Genomic DNA, 21,201 nt, shown 5'->3' on the forward strand with positions numbered 1-21,201 from the left:
AAATAGATAGGATCGTTTTTCACCTAGTCACAAAAACATTTGCCAGGGATTTACCCACCTATGAGGATTTTGAGAACAGTTTAAGCTGCATGAGAGTGTGGTGTGACAGGCTAGGCATCACCAAATTATCTATACCCCGGCTGGGGTGTGGTTTGGACAAGTTGGAGTTCTGTAAAGTCCTTCACATTATTAAGAAAACTTTTAGAGGCTCAAACATAGTGATTTCTATTTACCATATTGATTAGAGTGTTTTTGTGTCTATTGTTGTTCTCTTTTATTTACTATATTGAATAGTGTAACAGTGTGTTTTTGTATCTATTGTCGTTTTTGTTTATACTCATTGTGAGAGACAACGTATGTCCTGGACAGGGAAAATAGATTGGAGTAAAGTACCCATTTTCCCATTTCCAAGGTGCAACTCGGAAGAAGACGTAAAATTGTCCAGCGTGAAATTAGCTTCAGTCCAGGTACAGGGAGAAGAGAATCATGAGAGTGAAATTGTGGGAGAATTGGAAACTTATGGGGGTCATAGGAGTGATAGCCTTGATAATAGTGGGAATAATTCTGGGAATAGAAAGGAATCAGAAGGAAGGGAGTCACGGAAAGAATAAAACACTTACTAGACATGTGAGAGCTGTAAGAAGTGAGACCCTGCAAAATGGAGACGAGAGAAAAGATCCGTGTTTAAAGAAATATGGAGGGATCGAGTTGAATTATACCAGAGGGTCGACCACATCCTATACGTTCGATTTGTGTGATGTTATGAAGTGGGTGGGAAGGATCCACTAGGGTTGGTAAGGATTAACCTAGTGGAACCAGTAGAAAATACTACAATGGAAACTATAGTAAAGGATTATAGCAAAGAGGTAAAGGGAAATAAGGTAGTTATTGAAATGGATTACACAAAAGTGTACAGATGACGGAGTGTGTTGCATGTGCAAGAGCTAGACCCACCCTTAGGATAGAACCAGCTCCGTTGATAAAGACTGACAAAGTGGGGTATGGCTGTATGATGAGTATTACCCGGGAAGCCAAGCCCGAAGGATGTGACACTTTAGCAGAAATATTCCCTCCAATAAGTAATCAAACAAAGACAGGTCCCTTCTCCGCAGACTCGGGGAACTTTACGTGTTTTAACTTTAGCGCCTCCGATCCGAGGTTTAAACTGGGACATATTGATCCTTCATGGTGCAGTGAGATCGTTCAGAATGCAGAGGATATAATAGGGCCATGGGCACGAGGGGGGTTATACTATTACTGCGGGCAAAGGAGCCTGTTCGTGAGAATAAAAGGGAAATTGACTGTAGGAACATGTGCGATGGTTAGGTTGGCAGCGCCATTGGCATTAATTGGCAGGAAAGGAATAGCACAAGACGTGGAAAAAGGTAGGAGGAAAAGAGAAGCGGGAACATTCGACCTATCCATTAACTCTCCAACCTACATAGACTCGATAGGAGTTCCCCGAGGAGTGCCGGATGAGTACAAATTGGCAGATCAAATTGCGGCCGGGTTTGAGAACATCCCAATCATAGCAGCACTCTTCCCTGTTACTCCAAATAAAAACGTGGATAGGATAAACTACGTTCATTATAACGTAATGAGATTGGCTAATTTGACTAGAGACGCAGTAGAAGGCCTATCAGAACAATTGGCTCCGACTTCCCTGATGGCCATACAAAATAGAATGGCGCTCGATATGCTCCTTAGCCAGAGTGGGGGAGTTTGTGCGATGTTCCGAGATTTTTGTTGTACGTTTATCCCAAACAATACCGCCTCAGATGGGTCAGTAACAAGGGCCCTGGAGGGACTGAAAACTCTCTCTAAAACTATGGCAGAACACTCTGGTATAGATAACCCCTTTGATGATTGGCTAACCAATGTGTTTGGAAAATATAAAACCATGATAACATCATATATTGTGTGTTATATAGAGATGTTAAGTAGATGTTTTGAGCCTATAAGGAATGTGTAGAAATGTTAACTTAGATGCTTTCAGTGTGACTGCCTCAGGCTGACATGTTGTGGACGCCCATTTGCTAAAATTAGGGGTCCGGCTGTGTGTCTTTTCCCAAAGGGGTTTTTCGGCCCAGTCCTGTCTGAGCACACTGGTAGTATAGGGAATTTTACCTTTTGAATTTTACATGCATGCAATGTTGACTAGAGTAGAATGTTGATGTATACCAATAAGTAAGGCAATGCCGTGATTCAAAATATACTTGTTCATTGCTTCTCTCTGTTTGACTGCAATAGGACAGTTTGTTTGTCACATGCTGGCCTCCACCATGGCTAAAGCTGTAAATATAGTGAAAACTCAATTTTTATATTTACAGTCAATAGGATATATGACTACCTTTACTACAGTCTAAAGTTTCAAAACTGATCTCCACATGATGATTCACACCCATATTTTATTGTCAGTAGGAAGTCTCAATGGCTCTCATGGTTCTTGAATGCACCTTTCCTAAACTGCAAGAAAACACCAAATTCTGAAAGAACACTGTTTGGGATATCCAATGGGAAAGAGCGGTTACCAGTGTTAATGAGGTGATTTCTCGATGACGGGTAAGATCCTCTTTTGGCCAAGCGGAGGGCAACCTAAGGCAGGGATTCACCGCCACTGGGCACCTGCCCGAGATGGGAGGTGTTATATGTGAGACTGTTGTGGAGTTGAGCAGATGCTTAATAGGCCTAAAGCATCAGGGGAACTGTACGAAGTTACAGCAGGCAGTCTGCCTTTAAGAATATGAGCTCCTCCTACACTGTCCACCAGACACCGCATTCCTTGATGGCTTGCTTTTGATTGCGACCAGGGTCCACAATTTGATGCAATTGTGCCAGGGATCACAGCCCTGGGGAAAAAATACATTTTATAATAAGTTAATGGAGATGTGCTTTCAGTAACCATCTGAGACTATGTGATGATATTGCGAAATTTAAATTGGCTGCTTGAAGCTGTAAAAATTAATAATAAAATTACTAAATGCATAAATGAATACATAAAAAAATAATAAATAAATAAATAAAAAATTAAGCTCTAGGATGAACACTGGGTTTATGAGACTGATTTCATGGGTTTTGATTTCATGGAGCTTTGGACGTGGTGGTGGCTAGAGCATTTGGCATGACAGACTCCAAACTGCTTTAAATGATTTGTGTTGCAACATTGTAGAAAAAAAAGAAATTTTTTATCATGTGTCTTATCTTTTCTTTTTTCTCTTTTGGTTTTATATTTCTGTGCATTTTTATTGTGTGGCCTCTTTCAGAGGCCAAGAGAGGGATTTGTGGTACTTTTCAGTTTGAATATGTTTTATATATTTTCCATTTTGCATAAGAAAGTTTTAATAATTAAACTATAGAGTGCTAATTACTGTGAAACTGTCTGAAAGGGTTAAACAAAATATTATGTGTAGAGAAAATGCTGCAAACTGCTGAGAACTTCCTGTGCCTGCAAGATAAGAACAGATACTTTCGAAAGTTTGACAGGATGTATGAGCCGACAGGATGTCTGAGGTGTGTGTGCGTTGGAAAGATACTTCTGCTTTTAGACGCCAACAGCAGAAGATACACGGAAGAGTGATGAACTCATATAAGGGACTGTTTTCTGAAAGAGAATTCAGAAGAACTCGGAAGGACAGAGTTCTTCTCCAGCGCTGTTTTTGCTCTTGATTTCTCCTATTTGCTGAGCTTGAATAAAACTTTTAAACTTTTGATAGATTGACTCCTGAACCATTTTTGAACATGCAGAGGACTATTTGAAAGTCCAACAGTACACATTTTCATTCTGTTCAAAAGTTTTCACCCTCATGGCTCTTAATGCACTGTTTTCTTCTGAAGCATCAGTGAGCGTTTGAACCAACTGTAATAGTTGCATATGAGTCCCTTAATTGGCCGCAGTCTATGAGTTGTCCTCAGGGTGAAAAGATGGATCACAAAATCACAGTCATTGCTGGAAAGGGTTCAAATACACAAAAATGCTGAAAAAGAATCTGTGGGACCTGAAGGACTTTAATAAAGAACAGCGGACAGTTTAATTGTTCAGAATCAGGACTAACAATATAATTAATATTTTACAAGGTGCTGGTTTTGCTTTTTGCTGGGTAGAAATTTGTTCTCAAAATATGTTAAAGCATAAGTAGATATAAGTAGACACATATAAAATTGTCATCAAATTTATGGATATTTGTATCATGAATATAATATCATGCTCACAAAATTGAAAAGACACTTAGTTGTGGTCTGCAACTGACATGGCACAAATTTATTGGCACACAGAAATGTTATTTCTATATATTTTGGTCAAAATGCAAACATGTGTTCATTTGAAGAATTTAATTTGAAAATAAACTGAAACATAAATGTAGCACTTATTTAAATAAGACTTATGCTTAGGATATGTGTGTTTTGTATATGATGTAATTCCTCTGAATGTGTTTGTGTGTCATTTACAGTGTGACAGTTTGTCATAAAAACACTTCCTTTTTCAACATTTTCTTAAAATCATCTGCAGTCTAGCAGTCCAGGCAACATAAACTGAATTCAGCGTTCACATGCCCTGAAATCAGGTATAATACATCAGTCTTCTGTAGTACAGACCACATTCATGGACCCAAGCAATTGAAAAACTGTACAAACACCTGTCAGTTTGAAAAGACTAAAACCTAAAGTAGTAGTTAACAGAAGATATATGCGATATGCACTAATGTGACACTTTGATATCAGAAACAAATCTGTCTCAATCTCGATATATGAAAACTAGAAAAGGAATGTTTTGTTCAAATCAAACGGCTGACAGTTACATATAACATACGTCGCATTCTTAAATGTGCATTTCCGTATCAAGTATGAGTATTACAATCAACATTTGGCAAATTGCATAATTTCCATATGCATTTAGCTTCCGACAAATTCACATTAAAGTGCTAGATAGGTGATCTCTTATATAGGGGGGTTTCCATGGATCATATAAATGAACATTTACAGTAAGCAGTCTTTATTTGTACAGCGTTTGTTGATGTTTCTCAACCCCAGAACTTGGGAACGGGCCAGTTTTGCCATCTAACTAATAGGTGTATACAAAACTACAGCACCAGCATCGAGACTAAATGGGCACACTTGGGGTTTTTCTCATGTAAAAGATCTCTGAGGTCATCTGTGGGGATGACACACAGAGATGGTTTTGCATGAGATGCCAAGTGCTAGTTGGATGAAAAAACTCGGCCCCTTGATGCACCCTCCAGACTGAAGTTGAGAACGACTGCGTGAGGAAGAACGGTTGAGTTTGAAGGAGAGTTTGCAGTTAGGCCACTTCTTAAATCTTTTAATTGAATAGCTTTTCTGTCATGTGTGGACGGGGGGGAATACTGTGTATTTTTCTTGTCCGTAATCCTTTAAGGGACATTTGCATGCACGTTACATGCAAAGAGATGGTAGAATATGAAAGACAATGATATGAAACAGCGTAGATAATAAGACTGGATGACATTTTCCTTTATATACTGAAAACCATTGAACAGAAAGGAAGTAAAACAATAAAAAAAGATAAATATCATATGTAAATGATGAATATAATTAATCTTATACATACTACAACTAGTTAATTCGCTAAATAGCAGCCTTAGAATTGGCCCTGTGACATGAAGAGTTCTTTGTTCTAAATTATACTGTACAATACTTAAACCACTTAATCAACATAAGAATAATCATTAATACTAATAAGAAGCATTTCTACATAATCATAAAGAATTTATAGAGAAGAAGTTCTGATGGATGAGATGATAGTGATATACTAATTTTAGCATCAGTGGATGTTTATGTGTCTATATGGTCTGTGTGTTCGCAGTGCTCCAGTGCATTGCATTGTCATGCCATCCCGTGCGGTCCACAATCAAGTCCCAACAGGTCCCTTTGGCTCTTCATAAAGGTGAAGTGGCTCAGTATTTCTCGTCCGTGATGGATCCATTGAGCAAAACCTAGAGGAACGGTACTACAGTGCTCCTCTCTAGTTCCATCTTGTTTTTCTCTAAAGAATGAGGATGTCTTTATGTTAAACTCTCCCTCTTTCTCTGCCTCACACCACCGTGCTGACAGACGGGTCGGACAAGTTGAGTTGGCCCGTAATGTCTGTGGGTGGGTATTGCTGTAGATAGAAAGAGAAGGTAGAAAACACACAGGATAGAGAACGTTAGTGCGACTATTACCTGTCTGCTTCGCCAAAAGCCCAGAACGGAATTTCCTTCTTTACCCCCAAGGCAGCACGTAGCATGCAAATTCAAAACAAGACCTCAACCGTTGAATGTTTCAGATGCCGGCATAATGCACAGCACTAATTTTTGCCTTCAGGGCAGGACTCTGAAACATTTAAAAATCTATATTTTACAATTGAACACAATGCTTAAAAATTCTGTTCCATCCAAGGAGGTTTATGAAAATTTTATACAATGTTCTTCCAGCTATCTTGCTGCCTTGGGTGGTATTTAGAATAATATTCAAAGAAGAGGAAGCAGGTTCTCTGCTGTGAGATGGTTTCTAGGTCACCTAGTAACCTATGAGTTATTTATGTCAGCATTATTGTGTCAAAAGTCAAAATGTATTTGGACGCTTGCGACACACTTAAAAATATATGAATGTCATTGCATTATATAATGAAATATGAACCAGTTGGCATCTGCAAACAAGCGATGGTAAACAGTGACCTTTTATTCCAGGCTATTTTTGCAGTTGCCTTTTACCCACTTGGCTCAATGTGGTTTCTAGTGGATATATGATCTCAAAACCCCTCACGTTCACACTGGCGCCCAAGCAGAGTAAACATAGTTGTAGATCATAACATCAACTAGGGACATTAGTTCCATTTTGGACTTTCAACCAGAACTTTCCATCGGAAAGCATATAGAAATACTCATTTAGAACAGTATTATATTTATTTAACCTAAGGTTTCTTAATAAACACAAATAGTTGCGTTCATTTTTTGTTTTCCTGTCATTTTGTTGTCTAATGCAATGACGTTAATACATTTTTAAACTTGGCTCAAATGTTCAAATACTTTTGCATGTTTATATTTGTAATATATATTTGATTCTCATTCAGTTGCAGTTCCTGTTTCCTCATCTCAAGCTTAGATGTGTTAGAAGGGCAACAAGCTGTTTTCTCACTTGGGCATCTGCAGTGCTGGGTTGGCAAAACACTCAGTGACATGCAGGTGCCCAGTCAGAAGGCAATTACCACAACAAATCTTTTTTTGCTTTCATTTTTCAGTTTTGTAAGCTATAAAATGTCTCTCAGTGAGGTTTGCCGTGTTGCAACGGCAAGGACATTTTGATCAAAACAAAGTGCTTTGAACTGATTTCATTATTATCATTTTAAATTCTGTTCCTTGCTGTGGCAAGCTGTGAAATTGAGGCACAGAGAGCTTTTTTGGTAAAGCTGACACATTTCTTTTTTTATGGCAATCTGCTAATCAAGACGGACTGATGTGCATATACCTAAGGAATACATTTTCAAAAAACAAAATACATATATTGATGGAAAAGCAGCAGCAGAGGGATTCCAATTGCTCTACATTTTAGAAGTGATTAAATTGTTTTGCACACACCAAGGACACATGCAATGTTTGATTAATTTCAAAATAAAATTTGAAAATAATAGTTTTTATAAACAATTATACACTACCAGTCAAAAGTTTTTGAACAGTTAGACTTTTAATGTGTTTTTTTAAAGAAGTCTCTTCTGCTAACCAAGCCTGCATTTATTTGATTCAAAGTACAGCAAAAACAGTAACATTTTGACATATTTTACTATTTAAAATAACTGCTTTCTATTTGAATATATTTTAAAATGTAATTTGTTCCTGTGATTTCAAAGCTGCATTTTTAGCATCATTACTCCAGTCACATAATATGAGAATATTCTAATATTCTGATTTGCTGCTCAAAAAACATTTATTATTTTTATTATGTTGAAAACAGCTGAGTAGATTTTTTCAGGTTTCTGAACAAAAATGTTCAGAGGAAGAGAATTTATCTGAAATAGAAATCTTTTGTGACATTATAAATGTCTTTAGCGTAACTTTTGATCAATTTAAAGCATTCTTGCTAAATAAAAGTATTCATTTCTGTAATTTCTTTCCTGTAATTTCTGTAATTTTCTTTCCAAACTCCAAACTTTTGAATGGTATAGTGTATAATGTTACAAAAGCTTTTTATTTCAGATAAATTATGTTCTTCTGAACTTTCTGTTCATCAAAGATACCTAAAAAATAATTCTACTCAGCTTTTTCACCACATTTCTGAAAGAATTTATGCTAATGATGCTAAAAAATCAGCTTTGAAATCACAGGAATAAATTACATTTAAAAAATATTTTAATATATTCTTATATAAAAATATTCTTTGGATCTTTCTATTCATCAAAGAATCCTGTAAAAATGTACTAAACTGTTTAAAATATTGATAATAATAATAATAATAATAAATGTTTCTTGAAAAGCAAATCAGCATATTAGAATGATTTTTATGAATAAACAAATAATGAATAAATTACATTTTAAAATATATTCAAATAAAAAGCAGTTATTTAAATAGTAAAAGTATTTCACTATTTTGCTGTATTTTGGATGAATTAAAATTGCACTGTTCAAAAACTTTTGACTGGTAGTGTACACATTATAAATTTTATATTTACCTAACTAATTATAACATGTGTCCTCTTTTATAGCTTACTGTTTTTTTTTTACTATGCCATTGCCAATAAATAAGCCTATAAGTTCAATATATGATGCAACAACTCTAAAAGCCAAAGCATAAGGCAAAAGTTCTCATTGTCAAGATGATCATCATCATATTGCAGAATAGATGTATTCAGCAATACTTCTGATGACACCGGAAGGCTTTTTTTGTGTCTTCCTTGGTGTTGCATCAAGAATGCCCTTAGCAGGCCTTAGAGAGCATGAGAGAGTTCTTGTTATGTTCACTTAGAAGGCTTGCTGTTGGCACTTCCAAATCAAGCCCACAGTGCCCCCTGGTGAGAGAGAGTGAGTCAGCAAAAGAGACAAAAAGTCTGTGTCATCACTACCACAAAAAATGCAACTACTTCTACTAAGGCAACCAAAACACAGTCTCTACTTCTACGACAGATATATCGCATGCTTGCAGAGGAAGAGAGAGGCTGTGTAGCATGTACATCATGTGGGGGACGTCGACAGTTATAAATCCATATACATCCACTTATATAGAAAGAGAGGCGACACTGATATCAAGAAATAAAAGGATGGTTAAACACTGTGGATGGCTAATATTGTTTTTCGCTTTTCACCTGGATTGTTGTGCCTTTTCCATTCACCATTCACCAACCCAACCCACTTTCCCCATTTTCTTAAACATTTTAAAAGGAAAGAAATGTGATAAAATTCAAGAGAGAGCAAAAAGAGAGCTGAAAATGGAAGAAAAAAAATCTAACAAGCCCTATTTAATAACTGTTGCTGCCATAGCAAATCATATTAATGTTAATCAAAAACAACACCTATGAAATTTGTAGAATTGATTATTGAAGTGTTTATATTATGTTAAATACAAGTACATAGTATAAGTACTAGTACATAGTGACAGAGCTTTTCCGTTTTTTCGTAGGGAAGGTTTTGCTATGGCAGCAGTCATTTTATTTGGAATAATAACAAAAAAGAATAATTATGTAATTATTAATTATATTTTAAGATTTTAGCTGTTAACGCTATATTCCAAGTCTTTTAAAGCCATACACATTTGTAGCAGGATCAGATTGAAATTTGAGCCGTTTGCAGGCAATTTTAAAAGCTCTCAAATTCACACATTCAAACTTGGTGTGTCATGTCTTGTTTTATGACTTATTAGTAGGACTTTGAATATAGCACTTAAATTGCTACTATTATTGTACTTTTATTATGTTTTTTAGAGCCCTTGAGAGCAGCTTGGACGTTCCACTATCTTCTTTTGTGTTCCACGGCAGAAAGAAAATCAACATGAGGGTGAGTAAGTGACAGAATTTTCATTTTAAATTCACATTCCTTGAAATAAACTTCGTTAGGACCTTAAATGAAACAGTTGCACAAAAGAAAATCATTGTTAATTGATGATTCCAATGGAAGTTCCGCTGTTCAAACAAAAAAAAAGTTAGTCCGCATGGTATCGGTTGCTCTGATTAAACACCACAACACCAAAGCATGCCGTCGGGAAAAACAAACATCGCTAGATTTGACTGTTCATATCAATAACGTCAGGCAGGTTAGGGGACGAGAAAAACGCACAAATATGCACAACACATCCCACCAAAAAAAGGCACACACGTCCACCCTCACAAACACACACTCCACATCCAGAGGTTGCGATAGGGAGAGAAGCAGCCCAGAAACATCAGGCATTGTGCAGCGCCCCCTCCTCTTGGAACAGCTCTTAGGTTAGAACCTTTTCCCTGATCACTGGGGTCCTAAAACCTTTCAGCTTAACTCTAACTGACAGATGGGGTCTGGATGGTGACTCGATGACTGACTGACAGACACGTGGCCGTGGCCGAGATGCCAGGAATGGAGGAGTAACCAGAGAGAAATGCGGCTCTCTTGGTTTCAGACATGACATGTCGTTTAAGACAGAAGAAAGTAGATACAGAGAGAGGAGCGGAAGAATAGGACGAGAGAAAGACAGACGCAGAAAGAGGAAGAGAGACCGGCCGAGTAAAAAGAGATGCCATTCCTTAACCTCCTTACCGTGTCTTTGGAGGACCTACGTCTCTTGATGCTGGAGGCCAGGGTGGTACTGATGGACCTAAAAGAGGGTTTCTTTTTTGGGTCGCTGTCTGCTCTACCACTTTTCCTATCCTAAAATAAATATACGTAGAACAATTATTTATGTTCTCCGGCTGGGTTTCACCTGCCAAAACCACATCCCCTCGTTTCCCGTTGATAAGCTATCTTAAACCCAGCGATCTATAAATATGAATGGAAGTCAAACTAATTTGACATGAAGAGACTACGAATTGGTAACAGATGCAACAGATTTGGTTGCATGAATTGGCAGCACTTTCGAATTCCCAAATGATCTTCCTTGGCATCTGTTTTGTGCTGTTTCATAAATACTTGCGTTTAACACTTTTTAGGCACAGAAGAAGACTGGGACCTTTTTGCCCCCATTCCCTCCCACTGTCCAATAAAGGTGCCCCACACGGCTACTCTCTGGCCTCTACAAATGGTACGAAGGTATAGCACAAGACTGGGTGTGTTTGTGTAAGGAAAGGTCGAATTAAGGTATTCTTACATCCTGAGTCTCTACAGAGGAAGAGGGCTGCATTGGGGAGGAAAAAAGAAAAATAAATGAATATTTATCCACTTGCTTTAAAGATCATATGACTTAAAGATCCATAAGCAAAAGCAGAAGGCAGCAAATGGGTTTGCTGAGGAAATAATGACATCAAAGCCAAGCACTCTGTAATATCACAAAAACAAAACAACACTCTTATAGGGAAATAGAGCAACCAATAAAATGCCAAAAGAGCACAGGATATGAAATAATACTGATTAATACATGAATACTTATAAGAATCTTCTTTGAGCGTTATACTTTTTGAAGGGTATAACGGAAATCCACACCACACATACAGTAAGGCATATACTCAGGGAGTTGGGTTAAATGTGGTGTGAATTTCATTTAGACTCATGCAGAGGGCAGTAGGAGCGAGGGTGTGGATAAAGTAAGCAAAATGTGAACAAGCATACAGTTAATTTAGGATGATGGAAGACTTTCAGGATTATCTTCACATTTGTTGCGGTCCTTGAAAAGATTCTGAATATCATTTGACCCCTACTACCAATTAAAACTTACCACAGTCTAAGAACAACTTCGCTAAACACATAAACTTTATACTTTTTTTACAAAGTAAAAAAAAAGCCCTATTTGGCTGTGGTCAGAGAACTGTGCATTAGCATGCTGGACCAACGTAGACCACCGGCACAGTGAGACACATAACTGGCTGCAAGCTTTGACAAAGTATCTCATGAGAGCACATTCACGCTTCGCTTAGTTCCTTTTTTTCAATGTTTCCCTTTTGTTTTCTCATTTTCCTGAAGGCAGTGCACTTCTGAATGGGCTCTGCTCCAAGAGACAACCATTAACCATTGTAATGTGGGCAGCATGTTTTTGACATCTCTGCTTTTAAGACGGCCACGAAACAGCCCAATGGACAAAATTGCAAATTGGGCAGGTTATTCAGAAGTGCAATGTATGTGTGTTACACGCAGTTCCTTGTATGAAGGTGCAGTACACACAAGTGCAAATGGGTATTTAAATATGGACATCCATATAGAATTACACACACACACAAAACATTTATATTCACACCCAAGCTTGCAAAGGTATCGCCGTCAGAAAGTTGTGTAAATTCCTATACAGAAAGGAAGAGCTGACAAAAAACATGAAGTGACACAGTGAACGATCCATACAAACTAATGCTAGTGATAGATTTATATTTAAATAAACCCTTCAGACTCCAAATTTAAAGTGTTTTTGTCCACCCTAGTTTGTTTGCTTGACCTTTCTGCATAAGAGCCTACATGCATATGCATAAAAGACGATAGATGACAGATGTGACAGTAAATTGACCTGCTCACAAAGACAAGCGACTGTGATCTTACCTTTCACTGTTACTGCTCTTTATTCTATTGCAGCAGTTCTGACCTTTTGTCATTTTGAATAAAGAAGCAGCTTGAGGCTGTCACAGCCTCACTGTAGTTCTACCCAGCTCCCACCCCACTGGCCCACCCCCCACCAAACATCACAGTCCCACTGGGAAGACCTCCCAGGACTTCTCACTAGAAAACATTGGTCTTAAAGGACACACAGGTAAGCAAGAGTTTGTAGCAGACATTTCAATTGGACTGTGTTGGACTATAGCATGGATGTGCTGGATAGGGCTTTTGAAATATGCTCAATGTCATGTTATTAATTAGCTTTTTGTTAGTAGCTTCATGTTTAATTCAGCACAGCTTGCTGATGTATACTAGCAGTACCTAATCAATGTTAACTTTTTATACTGCAAACATTATTTGGGTGGTCTACAGCATTTTTAGCCATTTCTATTTTATATAACCTTAATACGCTAAGTGGTTTAAAGCATTTAAGTGGTTCATGCCATGAAAGCAGCTTTATATTTTGATGAATAACTAAGCATATCAGCTATTTTAAATATACTGATTCGCGTAGCAAGGATGGCGTGGCAACAAGATGGATCAACTTGTTTTACATACTAAAGATGGAGTCCCAGCCGCACCCACAGCTTGACTCCCTGAGCTCTCCTTATTGTCCTGTTGGGACAGACAAGAAGAAGGAGGCTGAAGCAGCCTAGAAAACCCCAGGCCCTTTTAGAAGCTTAAGAACACGCAATGGAGATCGTCCACCTCTAGTCACTACACCAAGGGTTTGTTTTTAGCAATGGTATGAATGGAAAACTTGAACTGAAGCCCTAGTACAAAAAGTGGTTTTGTCTGTTGGGAGGTCGTTCCCTCATGATCACCCTTCTTTTTACCTCTTGTGTTGTAGGAGAGAGCTACCTTACCTGTAGGTTCTTCCTCCAAACGTTGACGGCCGCAAAGGCTAGCTGCATCTGCTTCCTGCGGGCGTCTTTATGGCGCTTATATGCAATCTCGATAAAGATGAGGAAGATCCCTGCTGCAATGCCTCCAGCGACAAGCATGAAGACACCTGTGAATGAGAAGAATGAATGAAACTGTTAGACGGTTAACGAAGACACAATATTCTTCGAAACAACCCACTGAGGAACTGGAGGGGGTGGAGCCTTGGTGTGATGGAATCCTACATGTATTGCCCATATATTTGTGGTCTGCTGCTGAAAAGCATGCAAAATGGATGGATGTTAAAGATTAATGAGTTTGTTACAAATGTGAACACCAACACAGGTGAGCATAAAACAACAGCTAAAAGCATTGGACAAAAGAAGGCCCCAATACCTTACCTACTGTACCTTTTTTGTCCAATCTCTTTTAGGTTTCTCTGTACCTGAAATCGACCATACCTGCCATATTCTCAAAGGTGAGTGTGGCTGGGGCATTGCTCCTTGAGTCACACTCCTGGTATCTCACCCAGGTTTTATCTAGGTCTTCCATGAAGCCATTCTCATGGGAACTGCAAGGGGTGGTGGAGAGCAGGAAGAGAAGTTCTAATGTTAATAAGGTGTTTTTGGTAGAAAGCACCGATAAATCCCACAAAGTCACCACAACCACTAGCACATACACACAAACACATATATGTTCAAGCACACAGACAACAGAGCAGGTATGAAAGAGGGGAAATACACAGAGAGAGATGAGTAAGTGTCCAATGGTGAGATTTTATACAACAGAAAACTATACAGAAGCGTACAATATGCTGCTTCGGCTGGGACAGACCTGAGAATAGCCAGGGACACATTCTGTTTCCAGGGGCTGTCCTTGCGCATGCCTATGCCAAAGCCCGAACGGAAAAACAGCTCTCCCGTGGTCACCAGGTCGCACTTCTGCGAGGCTTCAAACTCCAGCACCGCAGAGTCCCAGATGAAAGCATGCAGCTTGCTGTTGGGGCAGGGGGAAGGGAGGAGGACGGGAAGGGTGGGGGGTTACGGTGCAACAGTACAGTGAGAAACAACACACTCGTGGCACCCGCCCCCACCCACCCCTCTTGTGCGACTTGTGTTACCAGAAATCTAGAATGCCACCTCATAGGCAAATGAAATCCAATGCCGGACCAGTGGAGCTTTGTCCCCCATTGGATTCCCGCAATGACGTTTTTGCTGAAAACCTGAAAAAGGTTCTTTAGCTTATTGTTAATATATGTTATGTGTGGCACATAGCTGGGCCTCTCCTGTGTGGGGTTATGGACCAGGGTCACAGGTTAGTGCAGTAAGTGCTGGCACTGATTTATATACCTGAGACCTGCAGGCCCAGGACCCTTAAGACTAACTAACTGATTGACTGACCATGAGGCCAGACCTGCTGGTGTCTACCCAGCAGGGACTCACTTGTCCCGAACAGCCTGGATGGCTTCAGCGGCGCTTTCGTAGTTGTGCTTCTCCATGTGGCGGTACATGGTGCTCAGCTCAACTTGTCGCCGGAAGTAAATATCCACCGAACTTTGCTTCACTGTGGCATAGATGAACTTGTCTGATGGGTTCCGTAGCTGGAAAAAAACACAAACTTACTGTATACATCTTGGAAAGCTTTACTTTGGTAGTTCAAGTGCTTAGAGAATCTTACCCTTGGGTCATTGATGCCGGTGATGCGCTCCTCAGGCCGGTCCAACACCAGGAAGGCAGCCAGGTTGGCAGTATAGGATGCTACTATAATCATAGCAAAGCCAGCCCACACCATTCCCAAGATTCTTGCTGAAAAGCTACGTGGGGCACCTGGATAACACGTGTTAAGTACAGCAGTAGTCAAACATATGTGACCCTGGACCACAAAACCAGTCTTAAGTCGCTGGGGTATATTTGTAGCAATAGCCAAAAATACATTGCATGGGTCAAAATTTTAGATTTTTCTTTTATGCCAACAATCATTAAGAAATTAAGTAAAGTTCATGTTCCATGAAGATTTTTTATAAAATTCCAACTGTAAACATATCAAAATGTAATTTTTGGTTTGTAATATGCATTGTTAAGAACCTAATTTGGACAACTTTAAAGGTGATTTTCTCAGTCTTTTTGATTTTTTTGCATCCTCAGATTTCTGATTTCAAATAGATGTATCTCAGCCAAATATTGTCCTATCCTAACAAACCATACATCAATAGAAAGCTTATTTATTGAGCTTATTTATTGAGCATATGTATAAATCTCAGTTTTGTCAAATTTAACCTTATGACTGGTTTTGTGGTCCAGGGTCACATATGTCAAATAAAACGTTTCATAAAAACAAAGTTTGACTTTCACAACACCTTCTCCAATTCCAGAGTTCAACAAGACGCCCCAGGAAAACCACATAGCTGAAGATAAGGTGAGGGCATCCTCTTCTTCTTCTTCACTGTTTACTTTAAACCTTCCAAATGGGCTGGGAAAACCAGGTCAAACAGAGAAAATGATCAGAAAGAGAATACGCAAGAACCCCTATAAGTAAATGCTCCGGTATCCCAAGTCACAGCATTGGCCAGATTGCAGAGACCATAGAGAGAGCAAGACAAAGAGGCAGAGAGCAGACAGGAAAAGACAGGACGAGAGGGAAAAGAAAACAGGCTCACTGAGTACAGCCACCCAACCTCCCCCACCTCATGGTGACACTGACAATAAAACATGTTCAGCACTCTCATGTACTGTTGAGACATCCTGAAACAAAGGTGCTACATGACCCCAATGAGTGAAACAAACTACCTAAAGGAACAAACAACATGTGCACACAGCCACCCCATGGACATACATAAAACAGTTAGCAATGCTCTCAACCCAACGTCTTGTTGTACCTGAACCGGTCTAGTAGGTAAAGCATCACCGCCACCACATGCACCGATAGACCCACCAGTAGCCACAGTGTGCTTTGGAATGGCTGCATGAATGAATCCAGTGTACTGCGAGGAATTTCCTGAAAACAGATTACTTGGTCACTTACATAAATTTAGCACATTTGAATACCAGCTGCTGTTCAATGAGGTTACAATAGCAAGTGGTGCGGTAGTTTGAGTAGTAAAATCATACCTTTTTCACAAGAATAGTCAGTCCCTGGTATTTAAAAGGCTTGGAGAATTCTATGTACTGGGCTCGTTCGTTGTTGATTGTCAAGGGCGCTACGATCATATCTGCAAGGCCACCCAGGAGCTCGCCCATCATGCCGTTCCATTCCTTCTTGTTGCTGTTATTTACCTATATAAGTGTAAAGCAATCTTACTACCTGATCTCATGACGAAATCGTACCTGTGGGAACTTTTTAGCAAAATACGTACACAGAACAGCTGGTACGATTAATCGCAAATGAAAGAAACACAAAATAACTGTCCCTCAATCTGGAGCTCCATGGAAGATCTCACCTTGTAGAGTTTCAATGATCATGAGAACGGTGAGGAATCAGCCCAGAACTACCAAGGATTTTGTCAATGATCTCAAGGCAGCTGGGACCAAGAAAACAATTGGTAACACACTACGCCGTAAAGGACTGAAATCCTGCAGTGCCCCCTGCTCAAGAAAGCACATGTACAGGCCCGTCTGAAGTTTGCCAGTGAACATCTGAATGATTCAAAGGAGAACTGGGTGAAAGTGTTGTGGTCAGTTGAGACCAAAATTAAGCTCTTTGGCATCAACTTGCCGTGTTTGGAACAGGAGGAATGCTGCCTATGACCCTCAAGAACACCATCCCCACCCTCAAACATGGAGGTGGAAACATTATGTTTGGGGGTGTTTTTCTGCTAAGGGGACAGGACAACTGCACCGCATCAAAGGGACGATGGACTGGGCCATGTACTGTCAGGGCCAGGGCATTGAATCCAGCTAGGGCATTGAAAATGGGTCGTGGATGGGTATGATCCAAAGCACACAACCAAGGCAACAAAGAAGTGGCTCAAGAAGAAGCACATTAAGGTCCTGGAATGGCCTAGCCAGTCTCCAGACCTTAATACCATAGAAGATCTGTGGAGGGAGCTGAAGGTTTGAGTTGCCAAATGTCAGCCTCAAAACCTTAATGACTTGGAGAGGATCTGCAAAGAGGAGTGGGACAAAATCCCTTCCGAGATGGGTGCAAACCTGGTGGCCAACTACAAGAAACATCTGACCTCTGAGATTGTTAACAAAGGTTTGGCTAAGTCATGTTTTGCAAATACTTATTTCACTCATTAAAATGCAAATCAATTTGAAATGTGTTTTTCTGGATTTTTGTGTTGTTATTCCGTCTCTCACTTTTCAAACAAACCTACAATTAAAATTATACACTGATCATTTCTTTGTCAGTGGGCAAACGTACAAAATCAGCAGGGGATCAAATAGTTTTTTTCACTGTACATGCCGGTAATGTTTTTTGTGGTTTGCGAGAATGTTCCCACAGGTACGTTTTCATCATGAAATCAGTTTGCAATTTTACAATAATCATTTTAACTATACTTGACAGTGTGAAACTGTACTTACTCTTTCTTGTGTTCCAAATTTCCCATCTGCCACCAGGTGTACTTCATAGGTGAAGTTCATGGTCATCGCCAGTTTGATCAGAAGGTCAACACAAAATCCGTAACAACACTGAGGAACAATTGGGCGTCCTGTAACCAAACCAGAAAGAGTGAAATTTCATTCTATCTGACAAAGTTGCATATGGAAAGATCAATATTTTGATCTCAGATCATTCACCCCACTGCTAAAATCACTCGCTCATTCAGAGATTGTGTTTCTCTTTTAGATGGCAGTGCTCTCAACCCGCTAGACAGCATTGAGGTCTGATCAATTCCATTACTATAAATTCAGCTTTCGCTCTGCTACTCAGCCAGTCATAGATTTTTTGCAGATGATAACGGAATAAAATATTAACAAGCTTTGTGAATTAATTTTCAATTCATCTATGCTCCTGGCTGAATTGAAGTGGCTGCAGCTATTCTGATCTCAGACACATTGAGCAGATGAGAGCATCAACATATAAAAGTACAATTGATACTGACTTTCACACTTTACCTGTAGATTATATAGGATGCAACAAAAGGTGCACCCAGAGCTGTCACACAAACCAGAAGGCTGCGACGGAAGCCCAAGCGACACAGAACATGCATACGTTTTAAATTAAGCAGAAATACTCACATACTTACAATGTAAACAAACATACTTCCATACAAACACGCATGCTCACAGCCACAGACACTTGCACCCTTGCTACATTCATACATATATAACTACCTGATGCTTATATATGTATGTATGTATCTCCAGACGGCGGATGTAGAATAGCACAGTGACATAAACGTCCCTGATAGGTTACCTGGGATGGTCTCATTTGGTCCAGTGCAGATCACCTTTTTAATTAAGACACCATTAGGTGTGTACTCTTCCTTGCAGGTCCCGTCCAGCATAGTTGGCTTCACATACACAAAGGGTTCCTGATGAATGGTCACTATCTGCAAAAGATGGATGGGATTTTGATCAGCTTTGCCAAGTGACATGCATTTAGGTAATTTCAAAAATTTTAGGGAAGTGAACCCTGTACCTTTAATCGAGTAGACATTTGAAATCCTCTCGGTCTTTCTGTTTCTCCTCCAGGCCAAATAATCTTCCTCTGTTTATTCATCACCACCTGATGATGCAGGTAATTATAGCAGATAATTAACAGACTTATAGTCATAATCATAATCTTTGTTCAACCCTAGCCTAGATTCCAAATGTGCCATTACAGTTTTGGCTTTGAATACAATTATGGAAATACTAGTGTTGGCTTGAAACTATGAAAGCCTGTTTCCAGCACTGAATAAAAAAAATAAAAAGGTAATTTCACCGTTCTATTTCACAATTCTGACTTTTTTCCTCAGAATTCCAAGATATAAAGTCACAATTCTGACTTTTTTTCTCACAATTGCAAGTTTGTATCTCAATTCTTATTTTTTTCGCAGAAATGTGACATTGCAGTTAAGACACATTGAGTTATAAAGCCTAATTTTGAGGGGAAAAAGACTGTTCTTATAATTGCGAGTTTATATCTCACAATTCTGACTTAACTCTGTTATTAATAATAATTTCTCTGACTTAATAATAATTCTGAGGAAAGGTCACAATTTCTGAGAAAAAGTCAGAACTGTAAGTGTAAATCTAACAAATCTGACTTCATTTCTCAGAATTTGTGAGTTTATATCTTGCAATTGCAATCACAATTCTGGGAAATAAGTCAGAATTGCGAGTTGTATGACTTTTTTTCTTGGTATTGTGAAATATAAACTCACAATTGTGTGTTATAAAGTCAGGATTGTGAGTTAAAAAATTAAAATTGTGATTTATAAAGTCAGAATTGTGAGATAAAAACTGTCAATTCTGTCTTTTTTTTCTTGCAATTGCGAGTTTGTATCTCACAATTCAGATTTTTTTCCCTCTGAATTGTGACATTGCGAGTTATAAAGTCCAATTTTGAGGAGGAAAAAGACTGATATGTACTTTATAATATGTTAAAATGTAGAATTGTGAGTTTGTATGATGCATTGTGAGTTAAAAAGTCACAATTACCTTTTTTTTTATTCAGTGGTGGAATCGGGCTTCCATGTGAAACGCTATGTTTATTTTTATATTCCTCACAGGAACTAATGCAAGATTCAGGACCCATGTCATGAAATTATAAATTAAACATTGTGAAAGAAAAGACTAGTACTTGTGTTCCGTTGTAAATGCCGACTTGAATCAGTCTGCTCTTCTGGTAGTTGAGAATGCTGTAATGAGCGTATTTTCTGTCACCGTCGTCATTGAACTCCACACGTCCTGTTAGGCCTTCTGGATACTTGGAAGACATCAATACCCTGTGGAGCACAGCCAGTATTGACCTGTGAGTAACTTTTTGTATGTAAATGTGATGCTTGAAAAATATGCATACAGTTGAGGTCAAAAGTTTACATACACCTTGCAGAATCTGCAAAATGTTAATTACATATTTTACCAAAATAAGAGGAGTCATACAAAATGCATGGTTTTTATTTTTAGTACTGACCTGAGTTTCAAATAAAAGGCGTTTATATATAGTCCACAAGAGAAAATATTAGTTGAATTTATAAAAATTACCATGTTCAAAAGTTTACATACACTTTATTTTTAATACTGTGTTGTTAACTGAATGATCCACAACTGTGTGGTTTTTTTTTTTAGTTTGTTTAGTGATAGTTGTTCTTAAGTCCCTTGTTTGTCCTGAACAGTTGAACAGCCTGCTGTTCTTCATGTCCTACAATTTTTTTTTGCTTTTTCAGCATTTTTGTGTATTTGAACCCTTTCCAACAATGACTGTATGATTTTGAGATCCATCTTTTAACACTGAAGACAACTGAGGGACTCATATGCAACTACAGAAGGTTCAAATGCTCACTGATGCTCCAGAATGAAACACAATGCATTAATTTGAAGATCAGGGTAAATGTAACTTATTTTGTCATCTGGTAAACATGTAAGTAGCTTCTAAAGGGCAGTACTAAATGAAAAAAATATATATTTAGGCAAAATAAGAAAAATGTATGCATCTTTATTCTGTTCAAATGTTTTCACCCCCG

At 38.7% G+C, this 21,201-nt stretch overlaps 1 protein-coding gene across 1 annotated transcript; it reads right to left on the bottom strand.

Moving 5' to 3' along the window:
* Positions 1 to 4,153: 4,153 nt before the first annotated feature.
* LOC141291860 (glutamate receptor ionotropic, NMDA 1-like) lies at positions 4,154 to 20,459 on the bottom strand. The gene is made up of 16 exons (XM_073823876.1): positions 20,319 to 20,459; positions 19,173 to 19,259; positions 18,948 to 19,083; positions 18,113 to 18,240; positions 16,697 to 16,861; positions 16,465 to 16,583; positions 15,946 to 16,058; positions 15,267 to 15,415; positions 15,032 to 15,189; positions 14,424 to 14,585; positions 14,051 to 14,160; positions 13,574 to 13,719; positions 13,266 to 13,322; positions 11,281 to 11,307; positions 10,734 to 10,844; positions 4,154 to 6,136 (listed from the first exon to the last, which is right to left on the bottom strand). Exons 1-16 carry the CDS (start codon positions 20,454 to 20,456, stop codon positions 6,068 to 6,070), a joined length of 1,875 nt encoding a protein of 624 aa, XP_073679977.1. The 5' UTR covers positions 20,457 to 20,459; the 3' UTR covers positions 4,154 to 6,067.
* Between the last annotated feature and the right edge of the window lie 742 nt (positions 20,460 to 21,201).

Source organism: Garra rufa, chromosome 19, assembly GCF_049309525.1.
Source record: "Garra rufa chromosome 19, GarRuf1.0, whole genome shotgun sequence".
NCBI classification, from domain to species: Eukaryota; Metazoa; Chordata; class Actinopteri; order Cypriniformes; family Cyprinidae; genus Garra; species Garra rufa.